We start from the raw sequence: 27,138 nt of genomic DNA on the forward strand, positions 1-27,138 counted from the left end.
GACACACTCTGAATAGACACACACAGATATATAATTATGAACAGTGGTAAGTATTGCAGAAGAAAGGACAAGACAGGATCAGTGAGAATGAGAGAAAACAAACTCAGACTGGGCATCAGGGAAGATCGAAATGAGGGGGTGACATTTAAATATTTATATCTAAAGAGTTTCATATTTTAATACAAATTAACTTCGCCCTCTACAATTTATACTTTGGGCTCAACTCTGGAAAACATTATTTTTTTTTAAGTTTACTTTTTCCTCCTCTGGCAGCCTTCCTCTGCAATATTTGTTATTGCTATGAGGCCTGAGGTTCACTCCTCCTAAATAAATCACGGTGTATAAATACTTGCTGCTCTTTTTGGTAAATTATTTTCTGATAATCTCATAAGTGTTCCTCCACCTTTATTTTTTGTTTCCTTTAATACCGGTCCACCTCTCCACACACTAATATCAAATATTACTGCAAGCACTAGAATATCCTTTTTTTGACAGAACAAATTTTCTAGTTAATGTTTTATTTGACAGCTGTGCTACAAATAAAAAAAAAATTCAAGCTCAGGACTCTGCACCACTTGAATCTAAAATGTGGCCTGAAAATAATTCCCACTGCCGAGGGAAGGTTTTATTGTTGCCTCTGCTGTTCTGGTTGTGTCCCGAAAACATGATTTATGTTTAAAGAATTTCCTGTTACAACCGTGTTTCTCCCTACTCCCACCTCCCCGCCCCGCCAAATCTAATAAGAGAAGGATTTTTTTTTTGGCTTATGTGCCAAAATATAATTGAATTCAACACTTGTGATAGCTTTGGCATTATATATTATTGATCATACAATTTTTCCCTGCTTTTCTGCCAAACTTAGGAGAAAATATTGACTACTCCTATTATTATAACTCAAACATATTTACCTTAACAAATAATTTTAAATAAAACTAGCATCCGAGTTTGTATATGAGATATTAAGAAAGATATTAGGACTAGCATTTGAGATTTTTTTTCCACAACTTTTCTGGCAAGTATAAATGTTTTTAGTGTACATGCTAAGTCAGTCCTGCTGAAATGAAGTTTAAAATGAGGCTGCTGCTTATGAAAATGTTTCACACACACACACACAAGTGCATGTGCACATTTTAAAACACAGTAAAGTAGAGGGCTTTTGAGAAGAGTGGAAGGAAAGTCATCTAGTTTATTAGGTCTAAAGTAAAATGGCAGATATACTAGAAGCCTAGTTTTTAAACAGCTAACACCTGTGTGAGATGACATGGTATAATCACAAAAACATCACATCTGAAGTCAGAGGATCTAGCTCCAATGCTCAGTTCTAGTACCATTATCTATACAAATTTCAGCAAGTTACTTAACCTTCCTAAACCTCAGTTTCATCATCTGAAAAACGGGGCTAAGGACACCTGTTCTGTCCATCTCACAGGTGAGGCCAACATGATATCGTGTCAGTGAAAGAAGGAATTCTGTAAATTCTACAGAATGTGTGACTATCAGAATTATCTTAATTATTCGTATTATATAAAAGCGAGGTTAGCTTTACTTTACAAATATTCACATTCAATGTCTTTTAAAATGATATGAAATGTCAACAAACTCAAAAAGCCTCAAATGTCAAACCAAAGACTGACATAATATCTGATCTCTTTTTATGACATTCTGGGAAAGCAAAATTATAGAGATGAAGAATGTAGCAAGGGGAGGGCACAGCTCAGTGCTAGAGTGTGTGCTTAGCATGCACGAGGTCCTGGGTTCAATCCCCAGTACCTCCATTAAAATAAATGATAAATAAACCGAATTACCTACCCCAGAGCAAAACAAAGAAACAACATACCAGTGGTTGTGAAGAGGCTGAGGTGAGGGAGAAGCTGAGTACAAACGGGCAGCACTTATTAAATTGTTAAAATAATTTTAATGTATAAAAAACAGTAGGTAATCTAAAAGAATGTTTAAGAAAACCTTGTGAGAGGATGTAATAATCTAAGTGTGAAAGTTTGTGCAAGAAGGGAGCACAATTTGAGGTCAAATAATGCTAAGGTTGTCTCTACCATAATGGTGTAAGAGAAGGTTCAATTTTAAACTGGATTATTAAATCAGAGAAAATTCATTACAATAATAAATGTATTTTAGGAAAACTCAGCAATCCCTATGGTATGTTTAAAGAATTCTAGAGGAGTTTTACATTCAGGAGTAATCAATCTCATAGACCTAGACATCTAGAAAAAGCCCAAGGAATGAGAAAGACTTGAAAACTGATGTTTTCTTTCTGGACCTACCTACAGAATAAAAATGCAGATTATAAGAAAATTAGATCAACAATTCCATAAAATAAAAATTAAACAAGACCATGCGTAAAAACAACTATTTTTCCCTACTTTCTGATTGCCAGGTTATAACACTATCATCAAAATACGCCTAACGCAAACTCCTTGAGTAACTGAGAACTAATTTTTCAATATACTATAGTTATTAAGGCAGGAGCATGGACTCATTCACATATTTTATAGAGATTATTAATATGACTGAAGGATGAGTTGCTGTAAAACATATAATTAGAAGTGTCAATTTTTCATAAATTTCCTATTCCCACATTTAATCAAGATATTTGTAGATTTTTGCTTTAGTCTACTTCCATAGTATCTATCCAGTTCTAATGCATTAATATCTAATTTTAATTATTTTAAATATACAACTACATATTTATTGTAAGTTTATAGCATCCTCTAACAGTTTCTAAAATATTTCAAAAAGACTCCATTAAATTTTTCGTTTTCAATTTCTTATATGCAAAAATTTTCATAAACATTTACTGAACTGGATATCCTGTAATAATACTGATTCGAGTTTGGTTTGTTCCTTACGGAGATGTGTGCAAGTGAATATGTAGACTTAAATTTTTTAACGAGCTCCCATCACCCATAAAATCAGTAGTCAGCTACTTTCCTTCATGATGGTATAGCTTTCAGCAAGATTCTGCGCAGAATTGGGTGGAAGCAAGATATGCACTCCCAAGAAATACACTTAATGAGAATTTCCAGTAAGAAAAAAATCTTTTAATAATACTAACGTGAGGAAATACACCTACACTCCGTACGTGCACTTGCTGTAAGATTATGCATATGGTATTTACATACCAGGATACATTTTCAAAATGAATCATTCATTCTGTTAAGTATGACGCTTGGGAGACAAACCTACACAAAACTGCCTTAAAAACATTCTCAAGTTAATTTATGAATGGACTGTCGAGTAGATTATTACTTGAAGGGGGGAAAACTGTCTTTATTTTACAAAATTTTAGAATTCTGTAACTTTTGGCAGGAAGAAGAGGAGTAAGCAGTCTAAGTCTGTCCACGCTACCTGTCATAAACTTTAGTTCACTGATGAAGAAATGACAGGGTTACCTGTGTCTGTAGAATAGACGCGGAAACTCTTATCCCAGAAGCCGCAGATGAGAATGTAGCGGTTGTCCGAAGTGATGACAAAGCACTGGGAATGGACTTGAATACTTTGGTCTAAAAGGTCGGTGATTTGCCTCCTATGCATTCCTGTGTTGCTGGCTGTGAGAACAGAGGAAGGGACAAAAAAGCCTACTAAACCCACACATGCAAAGAAATCCTACAGTTTTTCACACTAGGGGTTGGGGATGAGGGAGGAGAGACAACATAATCCAGAATAATATTTGCTCTTTAATTTTAAATATAAAACCCAAGGAGGAAAACACATCCTGTTGTTGGAAGAATGTGAGTAGCCAAACTCAGCAGCTCAGTGGGAAATCTTGCCTCAAGGAAAGAAACAATAATATCCTATGATTTTAAAATCCGTGGTACACAATTCTCAGAACATGCCATCTAGCTCTTGGGCAGGACCAAACTAGATTAGAATCTCCAGATTGCATCACAGTTAGGTTTGTGTTTCTGACAATCTCATTATATCTGTTGTCATGAGAATGGATTCATGTTGTGACAATCTATTACCTTTAACTTTTTGTCACAAGGAAGAGATAGTAGAATTTAAATGTCATACATTTGAAAAATTGTAGCATCTTGGACTACATTGACTTTAACAGGTCTTTAACTAGATGTGAACTCCTGTTTCCCCCGTTTACAGCTGCACTTGCATGTAAGCAAAAGGGTAGAATGACAATTTATTAAAGATATTTGTAATTGAAAAAGTCAAAGCACAGCACACTGCCACTTTCTTCCTACTTCTGTAAGCAATAAAACAAGACAGTCTGGCAGTGTGTTTTCAAAGTGCTACAGAGCACCTGAGATGGGGTTTGTCACAAGGCACGAGGTCAGACACAGAGCAACATTGTGCACATATGAAGAGTAATAATCCTCTAGAAATACACTATCAAGTATGTCTTTATCAGCAAAGGAATTTTCACTGAGATGCTTGTTTTTGGCATTCTGAAGCCAACCAAAGAGAAAGCTTTATGTCTAGTGATCTGAGAGTTATTTCACCACCAACTTTCCAATACAAATAATGGTTCTTACATGGCTAAAGAAACTTGATGCCAACAGAAATCAGAACAAACAAAATTAATTTCTGCATCTGATTATTATGCTTTTTGTACCATAGTCTTCACTTTTTAGGGAAAAAATAATATAGATGCATTGTTGATAAACATTTAAAATAGAAAAAGATCTCTCTTATATTCATTGTTATGTAATAATTAAGTTAATGTGGCCAATTCAGTAGAAGGCTCAGAAAGTAATACAGAAGAAAAAAGTGTTTGAAATACTGTCCAGTGCTGTGCTGGAGTACAGAGAATAAAATATCCCCTGGCCTCACGGCATATACAGCACAGCAAACATATACTATATATTATATACATGTGAAATACTGCAAAATTCTGCTACTGTCTGATTATACAACTTAACCATATAAGATTATTAGACCAGAGGCTTCATGTACTTTGAGGAGATTCATGGGCTAGAAAGTGAAATCAGTAGTAAAAAGGGTAGGAATCTGATTGGGGACCCCTTTCCCCCTCCTTCCTCACAACGGGAAGTTGTTGGCAGATGAAAAAAGCTTTTATGGGTATCACAGTGTATCACAGAGAGACAGCAGCCATCTCACTGCAGGGAAGCTGTGTTACACAATTTAGCTTTTTTAATTCCAAGAAACCTAGCAATTAAAACCGAGTTATGTAGTATTTCCTAGACTGGTGACTACAGTGCTTCATTCCACATGAAAATTATAAAAATGTTTATTTTGTCAATGTTTATATGACTTTCGCTTCTGTGGTATAAACTTTCACTGGTCTTTCTTGGCATGATCTCTTGGGAGGACCTAATTTGACAGATCTGGGCATGGGCATCATTTTGAACGGAATGACCACAAAGTACCCGTGGGTAAAGGCTGATGCCCCTTCAGTGTTCAGATGAACTATTTTCCAAACAAGTGCTTAGTTATAATTTAATATTGCAACCCCCCCATCCATCCATCCATCCATCCATCCATCCATCCATCCATCCATCCATCCATCCATCCCACCTAATCTATATAACCTATGTATCTCACAACGGCCTTTCCTTATCTCACTGTTTTCTCTAGTAAACCTCCTGAGATTCAGTACTGAAAGTATTTTCATTTGATGAAAATTAGGTATATTTGTCTAGATAAGCAGTCTCCAAACTGGGGCATGCACACCCGTAGAGGGGTGGATATAAGATTTCCCATGGGATACACAGGCACAGATGGTTTGAAGGGAATCAATTTCTAGTTCCTCAACTTTCATATGTTCTCTTGCCTGAAACAGATTTGCCTGAGAACTCTCCTGTGAGTTTTTCTTTCTCACCTCCCCCTCTGCACGCTTTTGCTCCACTAGACAGAATCTAACTATGGGGCTTTACCTCAGGGTATAAAAATCTCTTGAGAGCCAAATAAAGGGACAATTCAAGGTACTGATGTGATGCTAGAAAGGGAATGCCTAGGTATCAAAACGTTTTTCAGGGCAGGTGGTTTCCAATTCATTGCTTTCAATAAAATGGAAGGAGGATCTAATCATGTTGTCAATTGATAGATCATTAAAAATAAGTTCAGTGATAGATTGTTAAAATGATCTTTTAATGACAGCCTATAAAAATAATTCTTAATAATAGATCACTCTGAATTTTGTCACATAACTCAGAAAGAGTTCAAAGATCTAAATGACATTGTTAAAACAAAACTCTTTCCCCATCTGTTTTCTTATGTAAGTAACATTTCTCAGAGCTTCCATTTATAAAAAAACAAAAAATTAGGATAGAACTGTTGACAAATTCTGTCTCATTCAGGAACAAATAATATATATCCATATATATGTGAGCTAATTCGGGGGGGTGCCCCATCCACTTCATTAAAGCTATAGTTCCTATTTCTAATAAATTTGGTTTTTAATACTGCTTATTAAAATTTATAAGTTTAATAAGTGTTTTAATAATATTTGTAATAACTCAATGCAGATCAATTTTTTAAGAGCTGAGCCTTAGGGTCACAAGAAACTTCAACATTTAAATAAACATACATATTTTTATTGTTGAAAACAGTATAATAGGGTAATCAATTTTCTAAAGTTAAAATTGAGTAAGGAGGGGAGAATGAAAATCTAAATTCAAGATGAGAAAGGAACAAATAAAATTTCAAATGTTAAAAAGCTTTTTAAGGCATTTTTTAAAAACAGAAAATGCAAAGTAACAATTCACTTCAAATTTAGATCCTACTGGATGTGTATTTAAAATTTTGTACACGATGCCAGAAATTATAACCTCTGCAACTATTTACACTTGTGATGATGTCACATTTAAACTTCCAAATGTCAACTTGACAAATGTGAGAAGGTACATGGTCTGAAACAATTATTTTAGGGGATGCAGGAGCAAACAGTCTGATGACCAATGATCTAGAGCATGGAAGAAAACCATGGCCCGCAGGACAGATCTGGCTTGTGCCTGGCTTTGTACATAAAGTTTTATTGGGGTGCAGCGACGCTCACTTGTTTACATAATGCCTGTGGCTGCTTTTGTGCTACAACAGCAGAGTTAAGTAGTTGTGTCTGAGATCTTATGGCCCGCAAAGCCTAAAACATTGACTATCTGGCCTTTTACCAAAAAAGTTCACCCATACCTGGTCGAAAGGGTTACAATTTCTGAATTCATTTAATTAAGATTTTATACTGTAGGATAGTCATTGTCAAGTTTTAAGACAAATGATGATTCTATATTTCAGAAATCATGCTTTAAGTGGCTTAGCAAAAGAGTTTTTTATTATTTTCCTGACTCTTAAAACTTTATCAAAGGGGGAATTTAATTTTTTAAAAATATATAGTAAATCATATCTGTTCAATGCAAAACAAGATTTAGGAACCAGGGTGCTAATTATCTTTCACAGAGATAGTTACTGCTTAGATCTCTGCTTATACTTGGGGAAATGATAAATGACTTAGTTCTGAGCTCATATTTAGCTCATCTTGATAAATCTTCTGCAAATGGTGACCATTTAGCTCACTATTGAAATAATGGTGTTAGAGACAAAAAAGGTGACATGCACATAGGGAACACCTTCAGTTTTTTTTTTTTTTTTGAATACCTTGAATTTTAAAATACTAAATTAGCTTATTCATAAGCTTTATCTAAAAACTTAAAAATACTAACAGATTTATTTGTGCCAGGAAGATTTGACAAAATTGTAAGCCAGACATCCATGCCACTGGCATATCTCTACAGCTAGGCAGTTGAGTTTTTTATTCTAAAAGTTACTGAATAGCATCTTCAGTACGAAGGCTTAACATTCTTAGTGGAGCCACATTTGAAATCCTCACTATAGGATGAAAAATGCTAAACTAGAGATTTCAACTAACCTACTGGAAGAGCTCAACAGCACTTAAATCTAAGTTTTCTGCTGCAGATGCTCATTTCATCCCAATGGCTCTTTCTGGTCTCCTTTTGTGTTTTTTTTTCCCCTCCCTGAACAAATTTAACCTCCAATGGCAATTTATTGGGCTGTAGGACCCCAGGAAAATGAATACAAATATCTTAACACTGCCATTGGCTGGGCAATATATTTCAACTTTGAAACTGCTCTGCAATTGCACATTAATCCCCTCAGACTGAACGGAGGGTCCAGGAAGAAAGGATTGATCTCCTTTAATGATGAAACCCTGGCACTACAGTTTTATTTCTCACAACACAGTGCTGCTAAGAACCCCACTGTTATTATGAAAATTTCCCTAGCAAAGGCGCTCCATCGCATTACTGGTGCACCAATCCATCATAACGTGCCTCGCTCCTGCTCATCAACAAGTCTGAGTGATGAAAAGATCCAATATTATCCTGACAGTACTTCATGCGCATTCTCAATCACACATTATTACAGCATCCATATTAATTTTCAGTGACACGCGTCCTAGGCCTGTTCAAATTAGGCAAACCAACGAGGGGGAGTTGATGAAATACCAGCATAGCCACAGCTCATTGCATTCCAATTTGCATGCAAATGGTTTATCAGGAAAATTCCATTCCCAGCAACCAGCAAGTGAAAAACAACTGTAATCTACACTTCAGGGCCACCATACAGAGCTTAATGAATCGCAAAGAGAGAAGGAAGTGACAGACCTATGAGAGGATCGATTTCCACTGGCAGCTGGTATGGCTGGTCTGGTACAGCACCTTGATGAGCTGGAATTCACAAAAGATAAAAAGAAAAAAAAAAGCAAGCATTATTCCTCATATACTAAGCTACATTAAAATGCCTAAGTCAAATCTCATATAGAATTGTTTCCAACCTCCAAACTCTGTCTTGTATGGTTTTGTGAAATTGAAAGAAAAAAAAAATCCAGCTTTTGTGGCTAGCTTATTAAACATTTATTTTAGATTAGTGCTGTTCTGAACATGTGCCATCAGCAGTGGTTGCAGTCCTGGGCCATAAGCTATAGCAGATGCTTGACTGGCAACCTCTGATGCCGCAACAAAACAAAATTAAGTGGTAAAGCGCGCTGAAAACAAAATGTGACAACCATCTGCTGACTGTAGCAAATACTATTTTTTTGTTACTTCTTAAAAAGGCAGTTTTGAATGCTGCAGCACAAAGGAGCCACAAAAACGCCAATTTATGATGGAGAAAGGGAAAGCTCTAAGTCAAGGAACATTTAATGTTTCATCCATCACTTCAAATCAATCAATTGAAAGTTTGAATAAAAATAAAGAAAGCTATCTGCAGATAAATGTTTTAGTTAAATGCATTTGGCTGAAATGTTTTCTTAAAGGTCTGACTGAGGTTTTTTTTGAAAGTTTTATTAATATTTAATATCTCCATGGTTTCCACTTAAAAAAAACTCTGAGAAGCAAATCAGTAACAAAAATCAATCCATACTAAGAATAGTTTAATTCTCAAAATGGTTCTAAGAATCAGGCATACTTATTTTGTAACTGAAAAGAGATTCTGTAGGCTGTTTCCCTGTGAAAGGTAGAAGGGCTTTAGGTAGAGAGGAAGGAAGGGTATTAGGAACCAGGAGCTGCCACTGGCCAGCTGTGAAACTTTAGGGAAATCATAAACCCCAAAATGAAGGGTGTGGAATAAATGATCTTTTCAGCTTTGTAATTCTCATAGTTAAATTCTGGGCCCTTCTCCAAATTATTTTCCTCAAATGACTCAGCCATTCACCCTGGTCAGTATCTGCCGTTTATAGACTCATAAGCATTTAAACTACTGCTTGGTTGGCATCAGAGCTCTGCTTAACAGCATGCGATTTTAAGAACTCTTTCTCACTGTCCTTGAGGGGCTGAAAATAAAAATGGGATCCATTCCAGTGATTTCATTAGAACAGTTTTAAATTTATAATGTCAGCATTTCCCCTGTTAGTAAATACCAACTTTTCAAGGATGTTTGGAAGATCATTAATTCTGATAAAATATCTAAGTACAATACCAGCACTAAAAATTATAATTGAGTATGTACAAGAAATTAATGTAGCTAAAGAGCGGAAGCCATATAACTCACTCTTTTACTGAATTGTCTTTGCCGATTACCATCTCTATGTCTCTGAGAATCTGGGATCATAGAAACATTAAAACCAAGCTGTCAGTGAAAGAGATTTAGGAAACTAACCGTCTTTGGTCACTCCTCAAATCCCAGTTCTGCCACTAACTGCCGGTGTGACCTTGGGCAAGTTATGTCGTCTTGGTGTTTCAGTTTCCTTATCTATAAAATGGGTTAAGTTAAACCACATGAACCCACCATACCTGACATTTTAACCTATAAAAATGGCAATTTCATATGGTTCAACCTAAATACAGAACCTACATCCTAAGGTTGTCGAGGGGTTCAGTGAGTCAGTACATGTGAAGTGATTAAAACAGTAGTTAGAACCTAGAAGACTCTCTATAACATGAGCTGCCATTATTTAATTTTTTCGGAGATTCTATAGGTCCTTTGAATGAGACAGGAAGGATAAAGATTTTTCCCCCCCTAAATCAGGACTCAGACACTACAGTGACAGGAGCTAGCTGTCTAAGGAACAAGCTCTGGAAATCACAAAATCTCAGAAAAGAACCAGACTCTAAACTTAAAAAAAAAAAAAAGTGTAACATGAATTTGATAGTCATTGAAGAAAAACTTAGGGAGTTTTGACATTTGTTTTAAATCAAGGCATACTGACAGGTAAAGGCAGTACAAGATAGGATGAAAGATCAGATTTAAGTAAACATAACATACCTGAAACAAGGCATAGATTTAATAAAATGGAAGCTTAATACATCTAGGTGGAGGTGTAGCTGAGAATTCAAGGTCGCATTGTAGGAAGATAATCACCTGTGTATTACCACATGTTATCATTCTCTGTATTTATCTGGTGAAGAGTTGCTGTGCTGTACTGTAAAGCCAGAGGCTGGGGACAGAACCACTAGTGACCCAAGGTATAGACCCAAAGAAGGCTCACTGGGGAGAATTCTAGGTAAAGAACTGGCAAAACACATTCAGTCTCCCAAGCTCTTATCTTACAGGAAAGTGAGCTTGGGCTCAGAGCAGGTGGATATACTATCTGTGGAACTCCAGCAGAAGGATGCCACCCCTAAAGCACTTTGCAGAGCTTTAGAAAAACTGAAGTAGGGAAAACAACAGCTGACACTCAAGTGCTAAGGGAAGCCAGCCTTCTAGGCAGGGAAATGGGTTTGCTCCAAAGGGGAGTGTCAGCAGCGCAGCCATCAGTGCTGAGCAGGGGAGTCTGACAACTGAGCATCAGCTGGAGACCTGGCAGCCCTTTGCTTGCGCTCAGCTCCTGCTGAGCCAGCTCCTGCTGGGCTGGACTACAGGTAGGAGGCCCAGAGTGCCCAGGGCTTGTAAGCGCTTGAAAAGGTCTGTCACCCCTCACATATACTGTCACTCTGTTTAAACTGAAGAGGCTGTCAGAGCTGCCACAGCCACCCAGGTAAGCATCATTTGTGGAGCCCTGAAGTCACACTGGTACTTGTGGCAAGCCCCAAGGGTAACTGCACACAGTGCAGGTAGCTCCTCTGGTATATGTGACATAACACACCAGCAACACGTTTTTCTTCTAATAAGTGGTATTTACAGAAACAAAGAAACAAAAAAATCACATTTGTTAATCAAATTATAATCTTTAGTCCCAAACTATGTCATTTGCATACACATTTACTTCTGTAAAGATAAGTTCACTTAAAGAAAAAGGAATAAAAGGATCTAATAATAGAGACATTATATCTGCCTTGATCTTCACCTTCCCACTATTTATAAAATCTATCCTCTAATATAACATTGGCATTCATTTTGTTGTGAATGGCCAGGAAAATAGCTATATGTAATAAATTCTGATACCAGCCACAGATTCTTCATGATAAATATGATACCTCATTGAGCTTGGTCAGTGCACCAAGTTTTTGTTTGAATGTCAATTCAATTCTGTCTCATTCTAAAAGCTCTTGCATATTAACTTGGCAATTAAATGTTCAAGAATTTATATTTTTGCAACCATTTCAGGTATTATAATGGGGAATGCTTTATGCACACTTTACAGATTTAATAGCAAGTTAACAGACTATTAAAATCTATCTTTTTAACTTCCTACCTAAAACAATGACTTGGGGGCAAAAAGCCTATAATCTCCAGGACTTTAAAAGATTTTCCTTCGTTAAAAAAAGAATCTCTAACTAGTGGCCAAAAAGAACAGTGCTAAATCCAGATCCCAACATTCCTGTTCTAATGAGAGGCAATAAATCACAGCAGGGTGATCATAAAATTTGAGTTAGAAAACTTGGGTTCAAACCTGGCTCTGCCACTGACTGGCCATATGTGATACTGAACAAGGCAAGCTCCCTGGGGCTCAGTGTCTTCATTGGGAAAATGTAGGCCTGGACTATATGAACCCTCATGTCTCTTTAAATTTTGACAGTTTATGATTTTCATGGATATTTCAGTATCCTGCCATTAGCTACCCTAACTATTCGGCACTAAGTGAAAGAACAGAATGTGCTTATGGGCTTGCCATATTTTGGCTGTGTACTGTGTGTGTTCATTTCTTCTATCATCCACAACAGATTGATAAATAAATACATACTACTTATGGACACAGTATAGAATATCATTATATGAGAAATAACATTTATCTCCAAGTAATAAAGACAAATCACCAGATGCCAAGAATAGTTTATGTTTTTAACATTTGTATTATATGCCTGAGAGGGGACTTCTTTAAGCCTTTCAAAGTAGTAAACGTTTTGACTGAGATATAATATATTTATCAGGCAGGTATTATAACAGCTTTGTATGGCATGCTGCCCTGACTGTGCCTTGTAATGATATTTCTTTACTTACCGGGAAGGTTGTGCCACTTGTTGACGGCAAACAGCCTGTTAGCAGTGACGGTGATCACGGCAGGAGTTGCCAACCCAGGCTGGGTGTTGGCCGCCACATGAGTGACAGGGGAGTTGGAGGGGAACTTTAGGACCATGATAACATCCTGCTGAGCTTGGTCTGTGAACATCAACGGACTCTGCAGGAGGAGATACTGTTGAGTGGGCAAGACAAGACCCAAATATACAAGAAGGAAAAGACAAGGAAAGACAAGGAAGAAAGAGGGTGCAGGAAAAGAAGAGGAAGACCACGTTAACACAGGTTGCAAGAGCTACCCAGTGAGCATAAAGGCTTATAGAAACAGCATTTAGAATGTGTTTATTTTTCATGCAGGTCGTTTTGAATTTTTCAGTGACTGAAGTAAAATACATCAACGAAAACACTTTAAGAATCCATAAATTTTATGAACTCCCTTACCTACCCCATTCCCATGAAGAACTAAAAGAATGATCCAATTTAGATTTAAATAGGCGAAATATTTGGGATAGTGTCAAGCCATTCCAATTGCTACTGTGTGTTAAGCACACAAGTTAAAAAAGGAATGAGAGGAGGCAGTAGGTACAAAGCAAGCAGAGGTAACTTCCAAAGAACGTCAAAAGTTGGGTTGCGTTAGCATGAAGATTTTGACAACTAAATAAAGAGGTAATTAATTTAAAAATATATTTATAAACAACAGTTGTACAGCATGCATGTATTATTACAGTAGAGAAATAATTTATGAACGCAATACACCAACTTAATTATAAAAGTGTTTCAAAGTAATATATAATTAAATGTACTTGTAAAAACAATATATTTATATAGTGTACCAAGTCATAAACACTGCCCTATTATAATGCAAATGCCACTGCTTTCTGCTCTAGCTAAGGATAAAGAGAAATCCCTAGCTAGAGGCCCCTCCTCCCTCTCACTAAAGAAACTAAAGCTCAAGACTTTTGATTTCTCCTTTGAAAAGCAGAAAGTAATTGAAAATGTTAAACAAAATACTGTCTGTTCTAATCACTAGCAACAAAATAAATCTAGAAGACGACTAAGGATTTAGAACATTCCTACAAACCATATGTCATAACCTAAGACATATATAACACCACTCTGATTTATCGGCTTTATTTATACTTTGCAGCAGTGTTTCTGCTATCCTGCAGTAATTACAGTCCATTTTCGGCAGTTCCCTTCTACCATGTCTATTTTCTAATAGCTGATTAGTATCATTCAGAATTGAAACACTTTGATGAAGGACTTCTGGTGGCTTTCCTACTGCCATATTTCAAAACACCAGGTATATGGAAATGGGCAGCCACATATATTTAACACATATTTATTCCGAACTGCTAATAAAAAATTAAATACATTTGCATTTTTATTATCAGTCCTTTTAAAAAAGTTATTAAGAGTACTTAGAAAAACATATTGCACTAAGAATTCCTATTTGCACTCTTTGCATAAAGGTGTAAATAAAGGCAACTAATAAGCTACCCAGACACCCTTCTGAGCAAGTGGCTAAAAGCCAATCAATATTATGAGTTAATCCTCCCTGGATGCTCATTCAATTAAAGGTGTCAGTAATGCCTCATCTGATGTGGCCTCAATTAAATCCAACTATCTGATGGTGTGAAAACACAGGGGGATACAGCAACAGCAGCAAAACCAGACAAATAGGCAGCCTTCATGTGCCTGCTAATTACTACACCTGGTGTATATTATGGCTCATGCACTTAACGCAGCACGAGGTGGCTTTAATTTCTGCCGTGTGTGTGTGTGCGTGTGTGTGTATGTTGGGGTGCAGTGACAGTTGATGGGGGCACTCATCTGAATGGTAGTTAAACACAATTAATAAACATTTGGAGCCTTTGATTTTTAAAATCTCTGACATCAATAAGTAATCTTTGTCAAACAAAGAACCTTTTATACAGTTTTAAGGAATTATGTAAAAATTGGGTGAAAATGAGAAACAATGAGCAACAATCAACAAAATATCCCATAAGTTAGCTGTGAAGACGTCCTGGGAAAAGGAAAGGAACGTCATCCTGGAGCATCAAACCTTATTTTTCAATGGCGTAGGTTCTTTAAATAATATTTACTAAAGTCAATTTATAAACTCGGAGAAAGTCAGAGTACAACATACATCATGCAGTCTCACTGAAAGGAAGTTGATACATATTTCTGAGCTTAACAGCTCATACTGTAAATACAATCAGGCTCAAATTCAATAATTCCAATGTTTATGCCCTTAAAAAAACACAGAAAAATCTCTAACGTATAGGAAGAATGTTTTGTTTACACAGTGACTCTAGTGGGCCAACTCTTGGCCACATGGCAAGGACAAGCCCTTTTTGCAGAGAGAGCCGCAAACACCACGTCCAGAATGGTCCACCGCATCCTTCCAGGGCGCCTTCTCTCCAGGCTCCTCCCGTGCTTCCTCCTAAGCTCCCAGTGCAGGCAAGCAGCAGGGCACTCCCTGGGGAGCTCCATCATCCCCCTGGCTAAGGGGTGTGGAATAAGGAGCACTGGAAACAGGAAAAAGCACGGCCCAGCACACTGGGCTAGGCTAGGGTGATGGACGAGCAGGACAACTGGTCAAGTATGGGGGGGAGAAGTAAAACACCCTCTTCGGTCTTGTGCCTCTGCGAGCCCCGCCTGGCGTAGAAGTAGGAAGCAGCCAGCCAGATTTCATTCGGTTTTCCCAGATTAAGCGCGCACTCGTTGACAACTCTGGTTTCTTTCTAACACACCTTTCTTTCCCACCCACGTACATGTAAGAGTAAAAACACCATTTGTACGAGTCTGAAAAGGAGTTCAGGTATTTGATTCAGAGGATAAAGACAATGGGGAAGACGGCCTCCCATCCTCCAGGGAGCGTGTGCCTTCCCTGCGCTCCCAGCCCAGGGACAGCGGAGCTGATCTGGCTCCGTGAACCGATAATCCTTCCGCCGAGGACAGAGGCTTGGCGGTAGGAACTCCCTCTTGGCCCCAGTGACCAAGGCTGTGCAGTGACCCAGGTAGAAAGTCAATGGAGCAGTGGAGGTGCTTCCATTAGCCAGCCTGCGTCTCATCGACAGGCTATTACTAAAACTAATTCCAAACCCCAAACATAAATCATTCTTACTATTTTTATGGCATTATCTTCCATTGTTCTTGCTAAATCTGACTTCACCCGCTTAAAAAAACATTCAGGGGGAAAGGCAATGCAAATAATTTTTTAAACACTTGTAGTTTACAATAATGGCCAATTCATATAATTAGAGAAAAAAGAGGGGAACGACTTGGAAGAATAGATGACAAAGGGCTAAAGAGGAAAAGACACCAAGAAGAAGGAAAAATGAGAAGAGACAGGAAGAAAGCAAGCCACGGCAGGAAGGACCATGTCTGCACCCCTGGCCCTCCTCCCTGCTACTCCTTCCTTCCCAGCATCTCTCAAAACTGCACCATGTTAAGCCACAACAGGGAACCGGAATCTATTTTAAATTATTCATTATATTTATGGAAACCAATTTCAAATTCCCTATTCTTAATTTAAAACAGTAACAAGCAGCCTGTTTTATTGAGGTTTACCTATAGCCTGTACCTTAAAAAAATTATTTTTATCATGCAATTCAGTATTTGTTACTATGCTGAATTTTTTTTTTTTTTTTTGATCATTAAAGAATATCTCTGCTGAAATTTCAAGAACCACAGAAGAACAGCACATTACAGCTGGTGCCTATTTCCCTTGTCCTGATTCTGGCCTCTGACTTGCCTTGACCAGTAGAATGTGGCATAAATGACGTCGTGCGAGTTCAAAAGCAAGCTTTGAGACGTCTTGTGGAAATGTTCTCTTGGGACACTGCTCTTACTGTGGGAGCGGCCTTGGCTAACTTCCTTGATGATGGAAGACCACATGGAAGGAGAGGCAGGCTTTGGGTATTCGGGCTATCACACCATCAGTTTTTCCTCCAAGGTCCCTGAGTCTCAGTAACAATAGCCTATGTATTAGGCTGACTTTCAAAACTCCCAAACTGAAAAACATTAGGATGTCAAGAATAAAAACAATTAAAAAAAAAAAAAAAGAAGCAGCAGCAGCTAGACACTCATAGGAGCAAACCAGAAAACTTATCAATCTCACGTGCGGAGTCTTTATCCTCCAGTGAGGATATGTGACCATTATGGACCTTTTATTTCTGCAGCACAGAGCATGACCCGATGACATGCTAGAGCCCCGGAGCAGCGGCTGCCTTCCTGAAGGTTCCAGGCCAGCATGTGCTGTCTGCTGGCTGTTAGCAGGCTCACAAACAGTGCATACGAGGAACAGGCGCAGGTGTGGTGGAGAATCTCAAGCACAACGGAAGACTTACGAATGTCAAGCATAGTTTCAGAGTGCAGTAGGGGATGAGGGGAGTGAAGGTGGCACTTACCGCTTGCATGGCTGACCCTCGGGGAGGATGTGGCTCTATCAGGAGTTGAGAAGGTGTCTGCCCAAAACTTCGGATTTGAGCTTCGACAGCCTGCAAAAGGCACAGGCAGGTTTGCGGGTTAAGAGGTACTAATTACAGGCAATAGAACCACAGCTGTCACCTGAAAATGTCATTCCATACTTCTGGCTTGTTTCATGCTGGAAATCAACTCCCTGTTTTCACAGTGGGGTAAGGCACCTGGCAGGGGCACCGAGGGTGAGGTCATTCTTCAGTCCCGTGGATGCTGCTCCTTTAAAACCCTGCAAGACCTTCTCTTGCTTGGTGATAGGAAACAGAAACCAGCTATTACAATCAGAAATTGTCCTTTTTGGCTTCATCTCTGTTTTCTTGCCCCCCCCCCCCAAGCCTTTATTTTTCCCGGCTTGCATCATCCCTGATGACTTAAGCTAATCTTTTACAGGTATACAGAAAACCTACTGCTGTTTTGATTCTAGGCCCCATTGCATCTTGGGAAGCAGAAAAAGAGGAAGGAAGAACCACAGCACCTGTGAAAATGGCTTGATGCTATTACTTTTGCCAAAGGAAGAGCATTATTGTTGACAGTCTCTTTGAACCTAGGTGGCTAAACAACAAAGTCAAAGCCATATGTTGCTCCAAGCATGAGCCGGTTAACCCAGGGACTAAATGAACATAAGAAACGTGTGTGCGCCCTTTTCCAAAGACGTGTGCCTGGGCCCTTTGTAGCACACTCCTGACCACGGCTCTGCCTGCCCACCCAGCAAAGATGCTCCCCTCCCTGATCACCAGGAACCCTCTCGTCATGGAGACTGTTAGAGGCCAGAGGTGAATACTATCTGTAATGATTTTCTGTGTTTCCTTGTTTTTGGCTGTCTTTTCCCACCAAAATACAGGATCCATGACAGCAAGGACCTTATCTATCTTCTTTACTCTTAGAGCCCAAATTTGGGTGAATGAATAAATGCTACAGTATGTATGAGGTGGGAGAAGGAAGCAAAGATACACGAAGACAACTTCAATACCCCACAGAGTCAATATTCATAACTTCTGGCCCAAAAGGATGAAGAAAACCTTATATGTGTAAGGAAATATAGGTTCATCGTGCTATTTTTTTAATCCCTGAGAAAACGAGTGATCAATTTTTATACGCTCTGTAGAACTTTAGGCAATTAATAAATCATAAACAGGGAAATACCATCATTATCCAGTATTAATTTCCTTGTTTTATTTGATGAGGATATCATTAGTAGTCCTTTACAATGACCTTGCAAGACACAGTGATAGCAATTCAGTCATTTCAATGATCAACAACTCTGTACACAGCAGAATTTGGTGTCAGTGTTTCTGCCCTTGAAGAAAGTATTCTTAATATGGAAAGCAGGGCACAGGTACTTGGATGGTTTGAATAATAGTTCGATGCAATCAGTACAATAAGGTCAAGGAATGTGCTATGACTTGCTTATGCAGGAAAGCCTGGAAAGCACCTCTGAGAGTGGTAGGCGGAGGGAGCTTGGGTTCTGAAGTCACACAGACCACGTTCACATCCTGACTGCACACCACCTCTAAGCCATGTGACCGCAGGTAAGTCACTCAACCTACGTTTCAATTTTCTTCCTGCAAAATGTGGGTCATAATAGCGCCCACCTCACAGAGTTATATTAAGGAGTAAACGATATATATGTAAAAATCACAGCAAAGTGCATATTAATACAGACTGATCCCTCAATATGCCGTCAGCAAATATTCACGGAGGGCTGCTAACAACAACAACACTCTATTTAGTACTTACTATTTGCCAGGAACTTTTCTAAGTGATTTTACTATCTTGTATCATTTAATCTTTAAATTGTATGATGTGAGTACTTAACTACATGCATTTTTGTTTACTATATGCATTTTATAAATAAGGAAAATAATGCACAGAGAACTTTAATGTCTTGTCCAAGCCCATGGAGTAATTAAATGGAGTAATTAAATTAAACTCAAAATCTGCATCCAAGCAGCTTGATTCTATAGCTCAGACTCTCAACCATCAAGTACTCTTCCTCCTTATCTGTCAGGGAGATGCCACAGCCCAGGGATAAGACTGAGCACACAGAAAAACATCAGCTTACAATCTGGTGAACGAATTAATAAGTTACCTCTATTACCAACATCATTGTCAGCATCACTGCCGTGAACAAAGTAAAGCATGTTCAGACACAGCTGGAGCAGCACGGCTAGGCAAGAGTTGGTTTTATACAGTAGATGAGAAGGCTGGCCCTAGACTTCAGAAGCAAGGGAAGGAGCCAATAGGAAGTGAGGAAGAGAGACTAGGATCATTTTAGAACAGCATCTAAAACATTTTTGGATGGGGTGAAATCAGTTTATGATCAACCTCTGGGACAATCTTGAGGAAGAAAATATATCACAAAGTGGCAGCTTGAAGCCTAGAGGTAGACGCAAAGAAGAAGGTGAGAGGGCTATTCTGTTATGATATATGGATTTATAACTGGCTTTATGAATGTGAACCTTAAGTCTCTTTTAAAAAGTTAACAAAGCCAGTGCCCTTCCTTTGACTGCTGCCTTGGGTAGTCCCTACCCAATAGCTCACGTGCATTTTCCCCCATTAAAAAGAGGGGAGGGGGGAACGGACAGCTTCCGCACTTGGCCTGTTGAGTCATATGATTCAGGATGCTAATCCTGACTTTGCCATTTATTTGCTATGTGACTTTGAACACGCAGCTTAATCTGTTTCCCCAGTGATGAGACAGAGATAATAGTAATGCTTAGCTTATAGCATTGTTTGGGAAATTCAATAATACATATAAAGTGCTTAGCACAGTCCCGAGCACATACAAGACATTAAATAAAATCATATTGTTAGGTTTGGGGTTCAGCGTGATCCCCATTTAACACAGCTAAACTTGGGAAGGAAGAAACGCTTCAGGAGTTGATGATAATGATAAAAAAATATATGATTTTTAAAAACTGAAATCGGGCTCAGGATTTCAAAGTATACTACAGGGAGGGCTAAGTGCCTGGAGACAGAGAGGTTGGAGATTCAGAGAGCAGTCCAAAGCGTAAGGAACTGTACACCTCAGCCCTTCTGGAAGCTGTGTTACTTGAAAGAAAGGGATAAAAATATGAATGATCATCTAAGGAAAAATCAACAGGTCTTAGAGACCAATGACTTTAACAATGAAGAAAAGAGAAAACACAACACTAATTCTTTTCTTTTGAACTTGCATTTGTTTAGAGAGCAGAAAAGCAATGACTGGACAAACAGGTCTCCACGAGGGAGAACTGGCTTGGCAGGAGAAAGACAGTACATTTTATGTCAGATGTAGAGTCTGAAGTGATACTGAGAGCCATCTATCCAGGCCAAGACGTCCCATGTGCAGAAGAAAGCCCCAGTCTGGCTCTGAGATGAAACATCAGAGGTGCTGACTTGGGTGTCACTCATACAAGAGAAACTGAAGTCAATGGTTTTTGATCTTTCCCTCTCATTGTGCATATGTGTGTATTTTTAAGCAGCAGAAATGACTTCCTTTTTCAAATGAAATTTTACGTGAAACCCCAATACAAAAAACAGTAATAAAAAGACAGAGGAGGGGGTGTGGGGGGTGAAAAGGGTATAGGGTGATGTGGAAGCCACAGATGAGAGTTCCCAAGACACAATGGTCAGTAACACCAACCACCATAGAGAAACTAAGAATAATGCCATTATCCCACAAGGTGGGACTCAGGCAGAGCCTTCTAGAGAGGGACAGGACTAGAAGACTGAAGCTGAGGGCGACTAATCTAGGGGAGGCAGTGGTGTGAGAGGAAATGTGAGGCAGAAATGGCTGGTTATGTTTGTAGAAGAAAATCGGAAACACCGTACAGGGAATTGGATGAGGGAATAAAAGAGAAGTACGAAGACTTTCATTGCCTTTATGACAGATAAAAATGTAATGTACCTGGCCTTAATACTACATATCCTGCTTTGCAGTTTACATTGTTCTGAAGTGAAAATGACATGGGTGATGAGACAACTTTCAAAAACACCAATCTCCTCTTTTTAACACTTAAAAAAAGGCTTAAAATTTTAACAGAATTTCCACATTACCGACCCTTTCTTTTTCAAGTCACGGGACACAGTGGTCTGATTATTCTGTCTCAAAGACAGTTAATAAAAGCTGTATTATCCCACATAGGTTAAATAATTTTCTTTCCAAGTCCTCAAGACATCTAAAAATATTATAGAACTCTTAGACACAAATGCTTTATTTCTTGACTAACCTCTGAGTGGTGGTGAGTGGATGGTGATAAAAATACAATAGGAAGGGCTTTTTCAAGGGTGAAAATTATGGAACAAGATTGTAAAGTAATGACTATAATCTCAAATCTTTATAGTCACACTTTATAACGTCAACTGATAATTCCAGACTCTCCTCGTTGTTTCTTAAACTCATCCTGCCATTTTCATTCATCTTAATCTCTAAAGCCATTTACACTGGTGATCACACCCTGGTTTCTTCACATTCTCTCTGGCTTCCATGCCTTTATGCTAGCTGGGTTCTCCAACCTACTCCTTTATTCTGTCTTTTGCTAACTTCTATTCTTATTTCTCATCCATAAATGAACTCATCACTGCAAGTTCTCTTTTCACACTCCAATTTTCTCAATATAAACGTTCTGTCCTATAAATTATTTTTTTTTACTGTTATGATTTCAAATCTTGCCTCTCTTTGAAGGATTCCAAATCTAAAACTAGAGGGTTGTCGACTTCTACGAAGTATCCATTTACACGCTTGCCTGGTGGCTTTCCATAGACACTGTGTTATGTCTCAGCACACCTAAAATTAACAACTCTAAAATCTGGAAAAATTAATTTTATTCTAGCATTCCTCAGTCAAGGGTGAGACTCCTCTTTTATTTTTGAATGCTCAGAAACTTACTAACATTTAAAAAATTTACCTCTTTCCTTCATAAGTAATCAATCACTAGACCCAATCACTTCTTTTATGAAGTTTTTCACATTCATCACTTCTTTTTGAGTCCAAGTCCCTTATAATTCCAGGTATTGAGTACTGGAAGAGTCTCTTTACTGTTGTTTGCAATTGAGTTTCTTCCTTCAGTGTATCCTGTGGAATTGAGTTTTCCCAAACTCTCCTTTGTATACTCTTCCCATGATCAAATGTCTTCAATCACTCGCCAGTACTTAAAAGACTAAAAGCCTAATGCTAGGCACTGAAAGCCTTCCTACCTCTCTAACTTTTATTCCCTCATCCATTTCCCTGTACAGTGTTTCTGATTTTCTTCCACAAACATAACCAGCCACTTCTGCCTTACATTTCCTCTCATGCCACTGCCTCCCCTCGATTAGTCACCCTCAGCTTCAGTTTTCTAGTCCTACCCCTTTCTAGAAGGCTCTGCTGGAGTGCCACCCTGTGGGAGTAATACTTCCCAAATCTTATAGCCGACTCATGTTGCCAATGACACTCTTGATTCAGGCTTCCTTACAATGTTATTTAACTTTTAGCAGATTCCTGGTCTGTCTCAGCAACTATTCCCTATACGGTCAGAGTATCGCATCGCTCAGTGCTGTGCAGCAGGGAGAACAGTACCTTGCACATAGTATTCACACAGCAACGAAGGTTACCGAGCACCTCTGATACAGCAAGCCCGCCTGGACCCCTGCGCCTCATCTCGGGGTGTCCTGGGACAAAAACAAACTCAGGAGATGAGCTCAGTTCTAAACAAGGCAAAATGGGAACGAAGGGGTGGCTCGGGAGTGATCAGGGAGGGCTGATATCTGCTCCTGCAAAGACATCAGGAGAGTCTTTCAGAAAAGTCCTAAAAGATGTCGCTAAAGGCAGGCATTCTCAGATTTCAGCCCCCAGCATACCTGAGGGCATGGCAACACATCCAGGTTCTCCCTACAGCCATGATTCTTAAGGACCAAGTGAGAAATCCTGGGGGCCACGTGATTTGAAAAAGCCCCTCAGGTCATTTTATCACTCTCTCTTCACTCCTCCCCTCAGCCCTCTGTACACAACAATAGAAAATTTTTAGGCCATAACTGAGGTCTGAAATCACAGGAAACACACAGGTATAACATTCAGGAAGGTGCATTGGTAACAGAGTAGCTTAATCAATTCTACCAAATGCCTAAACTGTTTAATGAACTCTCCTTCACCTAGAGAGTTTTGGTCCCAGGTGATATATTCTTAGAATTTATTTATTATGGTAAGTTTTTATTATGGAATAGCATAATGAATCCCCATGTACCCATTAGTCAATTTCAATAATTATTAACACATTTGGCCTCAGGTTATCTTAAGGGGGGCTCAGCACACTCAGGCAATGTGCTAGAAAGATTTATTGGAAAACAGAAGAGTGTGCCTGCCTTTAAGCAGTTTATTTTTTTCAGGTCTACTGCAAAACCACACTGAGAACAAAAATATCAAAAATGACCCGAAATTATAAACATTAGCCAGCAGCCTTCATTTTGTTCAGAAGGATTAAACGTACCTGAACCTGTAAGGAGATGTTTAAACCTACAGTTGCTAATTTGATTAGGTAACTTCTCCAGTTAAATTCCTTCCAATCAAATTCCTTACCATGGAGTGGCCCCGGAGAGTGGGGTTACGTATGCAGACACTGGGATCAGACTGCCTCAGTTCAAAGATTAGCTTTATCATACATTAGCTGAGTGACTCTGGCAAGTCACTCAACCTTCTATGCCTTAGGTTCACATCTAAAAATGGTGATAATAACAGTAAGTATTTATTGGGTTGTTGTGAAGATTAAATGAGATAATATAAAACACGTAGAATGGTTCTTGACATATCAGTAACTGTTTGATGTTATTATTACAGCATGTACGTAAAAGATTTTACATAGTGTCTGGCTGAGGTTAAGTAAGCATTTAATAAATGTTACGACCTACTTACAAGTAAGATGAATAGTCATCTAGCTTCCCATGTTTCCAGTCTCATCCTGACACTGTCCCCCTCACACTCTGCATGTGAGATGTAAGTTGTCACACTGCCTTTGCATACACTGTTTTCCTAATGTTTCTATTCCCTTTTTCTGTGTGTGGTTGCCTCCTCCTCATTCTCTAAGACTCAGTTCAGGCATCTCTGTACTCTGGGGAATCTCTTTCTAGATCTCATCCAGACTGTTGCTGCCCCTCCCTGTTGCTCCTGAAGCGCTGTGCACAGACCCCAACCACCTACTTGACTAAAATCCTGGTTACTGGTCTAATTTCTGTCTTATCAATTAGACTCTAAGTCTCCTTGAGACCAGAGACTGCTAAGTCTTTCTGTGCTTCTGGGGGCTTGACACACAGTAGGTGCTCAATAAATATTCACTGAATAAATGAATCTTATCCATTCATAATTCAGCAGTGACGTAGCTAAAAGACACACTCCTAACACTTACTACAGAGCAGCCCAGCACCAAAAAAACATTCTATTAAACATCGCTACCACAAAGCTTACTTCATCCTCGTCCACCAATTCCCAAATACTTCTGTAAATAGCCTCTTACTACTTTCTATAATAAACCTGAATTCAGGCAGGCAGCATTCCAGATGTTAAAATACATAGTAGTAAAAAAGACTACACAAATACTTCAAGACACTCCAATAAAACCACATATTTGTATTTTATAAACAGCATCTCAAATATTACCTAGAGAATTTATTAATGGATTTCCAAATGGAAATATTATGAAAAGATTTTCAGCAAGCTGTGTATTCTATAGTTTTCTGTGCCAACGACTGCATAATTCCATGATTTTTATGGCTATAGAGAAAGGGGCAGAATATAGAGAGAGAATACAGGTACACACGCTAGATAAAATGAAAGAATGAAAGAAAAGAAAGAAAAGGGAAGGAAAGTAGACTGGCTTAGTGGCAATGCAGGACTTCAACTTAATAATGATTATTTTAGTCTCTTTGCAATAGTCTTTTTAATCTAACAGAGGAAACAAGTTAACTCAGTACAACACTTAGTAACCAACAATAAAGCTGTAAAACTTTTTTAAGATGGGTTTGGGGGAGAAAGAACTTAAACATATGGATGCAATTAAGGTAAACACATAAGTATTCTGCTCTTTTTAAGCACACAACTCCGAAATTGCATTTTATCCCCTATGTATTTACATCGAAAAGCACTATAAAATTGGGATGGGGAAATGGAAAAAATCATTTATTAAGAAAAAAATGCCATTTATTAATATATTAAAAATTTCTGACATTACCAAAATTAAATTCTAGAAAGCTATCTTAAGATTCAAGAGTAACTCCTTACCAAGAGATATTTACAAATCCAAGTAAGACTTCATATTTTGGATTTCAGAAATTAATTCACTTTTCATGTTTAAAAAGAGTCACATGACAGCCAGCGAGTGACTTCTCCTGTGTTACATATCATATTATCACTTATGTCTGTTTTCGTCTTGCCCTTCACACATTTGAATTAAGCTGGAGAACAACTTGCTGGATATTTGACTGGTTTCCACTCCGTTTACTAACTGACTCTCTAGTGAACCAGCTTCAGTGCCCTTTGAGGCCACTGTAAAAATTTAGCTTTGGTATTAGCAAATTAAAAAAGCACACTAATCTTATGTTTAAGTTAGCATTTAACTCCTGAAGGACAAAAAATTCCGGTAACATTAACCAGTAAGGCCAAAGAGCCTCACATAACAAGTAAATGTGCTGATTAAAAATGAAGGCTCTAAAAAGAGAAAATTATCTTTATAATATATATGGTCTTGTTTGCATAACACCTCTAGCTGGTGAAAAAAAAAAAAAAGGCAAGGCAACATTCAGAAACATTGAGAAGCTAGACCCTTCAACATAGGTAATGAAATACAGAGTTACTTTTGAGTACTTAGAGCAATAAAAGCACAAAATTTTAAAAAAATTAGCATAATGAACCTAACTCAAATTCTTTAAAAGAATCTTTTAAGATTGAAATGTAAATATTAAAGTGCCCTAGGAAAAAAAAAAACATCGAATTCAAACCTTGTAAAGCATAATGCAAAAGATAAATAGCCCATCGAGAAAAGTGTCATGGATGTACTACTAGCATGAGGAATTTCTAAAACTCAATCAGACTTTTTGTTCAAAATAAACAATAGCAGGTATTTAGTCAACAAATTATGCAAAGTAATCCACACAGAAGAGGGATAAAGTGAAGAAATAAGTTAACTGAACAGAAGTAATTCTATATAAATTTGAACTTGAAAGACAAAGGTTTTTTTTTTTTAAGTTTGAGAAATTAGACAGAGAAAAACAAAAACTTAGTTAAAAGTCAAATTTTCATGTTTTCAAATAAAGATTGAGTTACTGATTCCACTTTTGCAAATTTTCCTAAAAATCAGACCAATGCAAAAAGATTTAGACACAAAGATGGTTATTATAGCACTCTGCAATAGTAAAATTAGGGCGGAAAACTAATTAACTATGTTAATGAAATACCATACAGTCATTAAAATGAGTGAGTTAAGCTGAATATATGTGTCATGGAAACTAGTCTATACTATACTGATGAAAAAATTCCCAGTTACCAAAGAATACAGTGTATGATCTCATCTAAGTAAAAAATAAAAAATAAAAATTAAATAAACACACATTTTTATGTGCTATGTGAGTACATGCATGAATACACATGTGTAAAATCTGGAAAGGTACATACCAAACTATTATCAGCTATTATCTCTGGTGGGAGGATGGATGAAAAGATTGGCAGAAAAAAAATGAATACCTTCTTCACTTTTATACTATTTGACATCTTAGAAAAGCATGTATTACTTTTAAGATCAAGAATAGTAAAAAAAAATTGTTTTGAAAAAAATCTAAAACTAAAAAAAACCTATGAAAGTCCAAAGAAAAATCTGA

At 38.0% G+C, this 27,138-nt stretch overlaps 1 protein-coding gene across 1 annotated transcript in view; it reads right to left on the minus strand.

The window, feature by feature from the left end:
- Positions 1–27,138, minus strand: part of LRBA (LPS responsive beige-like anchor protein) — a 620,537-nt gene that overhangs the window by 31,133 nt on the left and 562,266 nt on the right. The window contains 4 exon segments of the mRNA XM_032464781.1: positions 3,408–3,563; positions 8,604–8,666; positions 12,817–13,009; positions 17,247–17,336. Of these exon segments, the coding sequence (XP_032320672.1) occupies positions 3,408–3,563; positions 8,604–8,666; positions 12,817–13,009; positions 17,247–17,336 (502 nt within the window).

This window comes from Camelus ferus, chromosome 2, assembly GCF_009834535.1.
Source record: "Camelus ferus isolate YT-003-E chromosome 2, BCGSAC_Cfer_1.0, whole genome shotgun sequence".
NCBI lineage: Eukaryota > Metazoa > Chordata > Mammalia > Artiodactyla > Camelidae > Camelus > Camelus ferus.